The sequence below is a fragment of the Copidosoma floridanum genome, unplaced genomic scaffold, assembly GCF_036245765.1.
Source record: "Copidosoma floridanum isolate Cflo_tuat_1 unplaced genomic scaffold, Cflo_Japanese_pri ptg000040l, whole genome shotgun sequence".
Classification (NCBI taxonomy): Eukaryota; Metazoa; Arthropoda; class Insecta; order Hymenoptera; family Encyrtidae; genus Copidosoma; species Copidosoma floridanum.
The window spans coordinates 7,492,220-7,499,187 of record NW_028321917.1 but is presented as its reverse complement, the minus strand read 5'-3'; the positions used below and the strand labels follow the sequence as shown (position 1 = coordinate 7,499,187).

Sequence of the window (6,968 nt, the reverse complement as noted above, 5' to 3'; positions counted from 1 at the left end):
TTTTATAAAACAAACGCGGTCGAGTTGTATATAATTATGTAACGAACGATAAAATATAATTTTCTGTAATATTAATCTTGTGTATAATATTCAAGTTTTCAATGAGTTGACGAGATTCGAAACCCAGCAATAATTCCATCATCCGTTATTCGTGTAGGAATGGCGCGAATGGACGGACCGAACGAACGCAAAAAGCTTGACTCATTTACGAAGGCTCATTAGGTATCATGAGCTGAAAAAAGTTATGCTACTTAAGTACATGATGTACATGTATCGATTCATAACATATGTATCAAATAAAACCATATAGGTACCGAGATAATTAAACTGACCAAACTGCAGTTCACGGAATCACGGACACAACTCACTGAACCGCGGACCACGCAACCGTTGCGTTGTTGTCAATCAGTTTCAGTTCTCATAGTCAAGCATTGAATCATGCCTACCAAGTATTTACGATTTACGACACTTCATCGACCTACAACTTGCCCAATGACTCGCGTGATTCCCGCGCGAAATCGAAATATTATATTCATCATCGTAGGTATGTGGTAGTATAGTTACTTATAATATATACCTGTGGTGATGTCGGATGTTGTGATGTAGTCTGCAGCAACTCTTGCTGATGTGTAACACTGCAGGCCATTACTGTCGTATAAACAATAAGTAAAAAGGTTGGTTTGGTACTTGGAGTTTATACATATTTATAAAAAGAGAGGGTTTCTCTGTTGTACCTAATTGTTTTTATTGCAGTGGCAGATTTCCTCTACTTACAACGTGTTCTTCCAATTTTCAATTTAGTGAAAGCGTATACGAAAGGTAAGTATTGTCGCTGTCTGTCGTGTAAATTATAACATCAGCGATTCCGCATTGCAGATGGAATGAACGAGAATACTTGAGTGCAGAAGTACAAAGAAAACTATAATCTCACAAAGTTACAACTCAATCAAGAGTCTCTGGTTCGAAGCTTCCATCATGTATCACTCTTTGTTAACCAACTTGATTGTTGACGTCGAAGTGTACGAGCAGTTGGAAAGGATGACAGACTTTCAGTCCCGCATTATCTTTATACTTCAAGCACTGGAAAAACACCTCCCTTTTCCGTGTGACTACACTGGTAAGAACAACGATGAGTCCGTGAAACTCAGAAACGAGGCTGAAGCTTTGACGTCACTAAATAACGATTTGTCAGTCTTGCTCAATGCCAGGAAGCTGTATTCTCAAAGCGTTGCCATGGCAGAGCAGTCCTCTGATGCTATGATACGAGCTTACGCTAACAGGTCCTGTGTTCTGTATTATCTGTCCAAGTTCGAGGAATGCATCAGAGACATTGACAGAGCTTTGGAGGGCAACTATCCTGATGAACTTAGGCCAAATTTGCTTATAAGGAAAGCCAAATGCTTCAAGATATTGGGTCGTGAGGAAGATTTCAACGAGGTGTACAAAGAGACAAGTAGTCTGTTAAGACGTTTGGATATAAGTGATGAAGTGAAAGAGAATCTGGAAATGAGAATCAACTCTACAGTCAACAAGATCGAAGAGTTGCCCAAACTCAAGGACACTTCTGTCAAACCGCCCAGCTTCGTGCCACACATATTTATTCCATCTGCCTCAGAAGTTCTTGATTTGAAATTTAATGAAAAATTTGGTCGTCATTTTGTTGCTACTCGTGATATTAAGCCCGGAGAGTGTCTCATTGCTGAAAAAACATATGCTATGATTATTAATCCATCCAATATTTACACTCACTGTTCGCATTGTCTTATGAAAGCCTGGGATAGTGTACCTTGTGAACATTGCATTTATGCTATGTATTGCTCCACGAAATGCAAGGATGATGCTTGGAAGCAGTACCATGACATCGAGTGCCCTGTGAAAGGATACCTTTTTGCCGCGGAGACTCGTCAGACAGACATATTTTCCTTGAAACTAACTCTTTTAGCTGTCAGAGAATTTGGAAGTATTGAGAATCTTAGAAGAGAATTAAATAAAATCGACAATTGCAAAGGTATTTATGAATAGTTGCACTAAGAAAAACCCTCAAAAATCAACTTGTACTACTATCATTATAATCTGTACATACAAATTTTAGATAATCTCAATAAAAGTTTTTCTGATGATGGAATTTATCATAATGATCAATACAGGCCATTGTACAGTCTTATGACACATGAAGAGAAAAGGGATTCAGAAGACATTCTGATAATATCATTGAATTCAGCTGTAGTTTTGTTTTATGTCCATATATACACAAATTTTTTTAGTTATTCAAATAAAAGCGTATCAGCTCTATGCGAAAATGCAGATGCCTTGTTCTTTGGGCAACAAATCGCTCAAAATTGTATGAAAATCCAACAAAACGGACATCAGGTCTATTGCTAGTTTTTACAGTATTTACTTGTTTTAAAAAAGTGTTGATCATCATGATTATCGATTAACAGATATCCGAACTACATTCATGCGATTTAGTTGAGTATGGTCGAGTTGTCGGTTCTGTTATCAGCATTTTAAACCATAGTTGTGACCCAAACGCAACTAGATGTCCAGTTGTTATAGATAATGTTATACACCAAGCAATATTTGCATTGCAACCAATTCCGAAAGGATCTCAGGTGCGTCAGAAAAACTCACTTGAAAATTAATAATTTTTTTATTCTTTTCACGTAGACGAGTACATAACTAATGTCAATTTTTTAATTCTAGGTACTGGATAACTATGGATGTCACTATGATTATGTTTCTAAAGTAGAAAGAGATGAAATATTGAGTCGGTATTTTTTCAAATGTTATTGCCAAGCATGTGATGAAAATTGGCCTTTAAAAGAATTCCTACCACCGATACATGTAAGTAATAATTATTTTACCAGTTTCAAACGTGAAACATTTAATGTTTGATGAACAAAAGTTTCATTAAAACCAAAACTCCAAAAACAAAAAAGCTATTTTTTAAAGAAAGTCATAAATTAATTGTAGTCGTTTATCACCAACAAAAAGGATGCATATGAAATCGAAAAGTTATTGAAACACTGTCAAGAGTGGAGAAAGAAATACGATCAGTACACAACTTCTAGAAATTTTGATGTAAATCTAGTAAGTAATTTCAAAGTTATAATTCAAGCAATAACTAAAATATATAAAACTACGCCACGTCGCCCTAGCCGTGAATATGCTGACTTACTCGATTCGTTACGGTACGCCTTGCAAACGTGTCACATACCTCAGTTTGAACAGTAGTGAAGTTTGATTAATCAATACATTTTGGGCACTTATTCGTAATTACTTGGAAAAATAAATACTAAAAATTACTAAACCGTATGTTATTTGTTATGTCAAATAGTGTATAAAGCTCTACAAACCCGGACTTTGTCATCAAACTATTTTTAATATTTTATACATTACGTTAATTACCATCCTTTTTTTCTCCCCATCAATAACGATTGTAAGATTATCGAAACAATTTGTACTGACTGAAGAGGACGAGACGTTTAACCTGCAGCTATATGTAATGTGTATATAATGTGTATCAATAAAATTTTGAGGCAATCGCAAAGATAAGTAATACGAAATGAGTGTTTCATGGTGCACTTGAACGATGCCCTTTTATCTACACAATATCAATAAAATACATGTTCATACTTATTTAGTTATGCTAAAATTTACTTAACGTATTATAAATGGGTCATTCTACCAAAAACGGTCTATTTTGTGGCCCAATTGATTAAAACGCCGCGTATGAAGATATTGTATATTTAACGAAAAATGCTCTCACAAATGCACGTAATTGAATATGGACGTTCCAATTCGGGCGTTTTGTATTCTACAAAGGTTGGATATTGCATACATTTTTTCATCACGATAAGCCTGTAGTACAGGTTCAGAAATTTGTAAATTCAGTCTCCTTAAAATAAAAACTATTGTGTCATGTAACTTCGCGAAGCTGATTTGTATATGATACAGATGCATTGATGAAGTTTAATTTTCATTTGGTGCCTTGTAATCTCGATTTTTCGACGATTTTTTAAGAGCTCGTAACCGCTTATTTTTTTTTCTTATAGTCTGATATAAGAAAGTCGTAAAAATTTTTTATCGTGCAGATTCAGCAGGGCCCAAAAATGTTAGCTTATGTTGGCTGTAGACAATATGAAAAAAATGTTTTAAAAAATAAAAAATCAATTTCCAGTGATTGCAATATCCATTCTAGCGTCTGAAATATGCTGGTTTTCGTATAATACCCATATGTTAGTCAACTATACACAGTTGCGAAGATAGTTACCAAACATTTCCATTTTAGAGAAAGGAAAATTCTTGTAAAGACACAATACTTCACTGAGAATTAATAAATAGTAAATAGAAAAATTTAGTACTCACAGAGGTTAGTATTGACGATAGGCCATTTGATAGCTCCATGACATGCAGCGTTGAAATGCGTCTTGGCAAAAACTAACAACCCCCCCGATTTGTTTACGTCTTATCACTGAGAAATGTTTGGGGGAGCCTCTCTACTGTCTGGAGATGCCATGCCACTGTTACAGGTGGCGCTACTGTCTGTGTAGCAGGCCTGCTTCTCTGCCGGACTGGAAGCTATTTTTCTCCAGTCAAGAGCGCTGAGCTACTGCTTCCAAAGAAAAGAATCTCCAGAGGACTGGGAGGGCCACTCTGCCACTTTTAGTTGCTATTTCATCGTGCATGTAGTTAATTGTTTGAAGAAAGATTATTGGATCAGTTTTTCTACTTAACTGTACTAATTATTTATCAAAGTTATTGTTTACAGCTAAAAGGTAATAATTTATGGTTTTGAGTATGCATGTGTATGAAAAAAGGGTATCGTTTGAAAAAGAAAAAAACGTTTGTGTATAAATGTTGATTACATTATTGGCTGATGCATTTGTCATCTGACTAAGCCACTCATTAATGACATCGCCTTGGTATAAAAAGTAAAAGTAACATGCTTTTGAACATTCCACTTGGATGCTACACAAAAATGAAACATACGGTCAAATATCATATTATTTGCAGTTAATCTTTTAGTATCCCTTATGCACTTCTACAGTGATTCCCTCGTTGTCATTAATTTTCTGTGTTTTAAATATCATGGTGAAAAATAGATCAAACAATTGCCGTTGGCAAAATTTTTGTACATTTTCATAAGAATACGTGTCAAAGTGATAAGTGGCACCACAATGATAGGCACATTTTGAAAAACGCCAGTGAATCACTATTAAAAAGTTTGTTAATAGCGGTAAAAATGGCGTTCAAAGTACGAAAGGTTATGTTGTACATTGGTATAGTAACCTGCACTATCAATATTCGATATGTTTATATACTGTGGCTATATAAACTGAGTTGTGATTTTTAGTTACTCTATGCATAAGATTTCATCACGGCTCGACGGCTAATGCAAAAAAATACTTGTTCTTAATAAATTGTTACGGTCAACCCTAGCACTTGCCGTACGAGGGGATCTTTTATTATTATTGTCGGGAAATTGTGTAGGAAATAAAAACTTTTGATTTTAAAATAGGCTTTATTCAACATCGTGTATTAATATGGTAAAAGCTATTAGTGAAGCTCGAAGCATGGGCTATGGGTAATGGGTTTGTTTCTGCCGTCAGATGGCAGTAGCGTGCCCAGGTAAGATTTTCTAAATTTTCTCATTTTCTGGATTTTAAATTTTTCAAAAAACTATCCGCTTACGCTATTTGTAACCGCCTGTGCTGCCGCCCTCGTGGCCACCTGCAGAAATGACTGAATGTATGTAAACCATGTATGTAAGCCAAATCGTATTGCAGAGATAGGAGCAAAATCATTTAAATAAAATAAATTATTATTTGTTAATATAAGAACTATGAAATTGATATTTCTATGAAGGAAAAAGAATGTTCAATAAAAAGGAAGTATAATTTTGTTCAATCACATCTTATAATTAAGACAAAAACATAATTTTTTCTTTTTTTTTGAGGTTGTATGCTTTCAGAGCTAAGCCGAATGAAATGCATATCACCTTAATGATTTGAAAAATGTCGAGAGATGACTCCCTATGTGCATGTATACCTTTTTTACATCATTAAGGTTATCTACATCTCATTCGGTTCAGCTCTGAAAGTATACAACCTTAAAAAAAAAAAAAAAAAAGAAAATTCTGTTTTTGTCCTAATTATAAGATGTGATTAAGCGGAATCATACTTCTGTTTCATTTAACATACGTTTCCCTAATGTAAATATCAATTTCATGTTGTCGTTTGATCCGCTGTGGTTAGCATAAATGGATGAGCTGTTGGCACCACCGATAAGTGGTTTACCTCGTTTCTCACCAGAGTAAGTGGATACACAAGCTTGCTATCGAGTGCAAATGAATGTTGGCTGTGTGCACATTGAGACTTATCTGGCTTGATAATATTATTAGCGGGGAAATTACAAAGTTAACAATATACAAATATACAAAAACAATCCTTATTGGGCCCATAATTATTTTCAATATATCTTTTTATTTTTTTTTTATATTATAGTGCTCTACGTCCGGCTCCTTTGATAAGGGCACTACTATGGGCAAGGGAAAGGCTCTTGGGAAAAGGACAAGGAAAGGGATGGGAGGCCCTCCTATTACAGGAGAGGGGTAGGGGGAAATTAGGAAATTTTTGCTGCGAGAAGGTCGCCTAAACCCTCCTCGAGGAGCATTGCGTGGTGAAAAAGCACATGTGAAAATATACAGAGGTACTTGCCCGAAAATGTCGCACTGGCCGGGAATCACGGTCTCCCGCGTCCCAATCCACGACCTAGCCGACCGAGCCACCGCGCGCTCTTCAATATATCTATTGGCTACTATTTAAATTGTATCGAACGCGAAGAGTCACAGTATAATGAGAAAGAGATAATAGAAGAAAAAGTACAAAGTCTGAAATCAAAGTATGTACGGATGCAAAGTAAAAGGTACAAAATTGAAAGGGATGATTGTGATGATTATGAGGCAA

At 35.5% G+C, this 6,968-nt stretch overlaps 1 protein-coding gene across 2 annotated transcripts; it reads left to right on the top strand.

The window, feature by feature from the left end:
* Positions 1-529: 529 nt before the first annotated feature.
* On the top strand, positions 530-3,643 carry LOC106644829 (protein-lysine N-methyltransferase SMYD4-like). Of its 2 annotated transcripts, XM_089597853.1 has the most exons (7): positions 530-674; positions 754-819; positions 877-2,008; positions 2,093-2,370; positions 2,442-2,612; positions 2,704-2,844; positions 2,974-3,643. In XM_089597853.1, exons 3-7 carry the CDS (start codon positions 976-978, stop codon positions 3,232-3,234), a joined length of 1,884 nt encoding a protein of 627 aa, XP_089453979.1. In that variant the 5' UTR covers positions 530-674; positions 754-819; positions 877-975; the 3' UTR covers positions 3,235-3,643. The 2 variants fall into 2 exon arrangements, with proteins under 2 accessions (XP_089453979.1, XP_014215994.2); XM_014360508.2 differs by having other exon boundaries at positions 754-2,008.
* Positions 3,644-6,968: the final 3,325 nt, after the last annotated feature.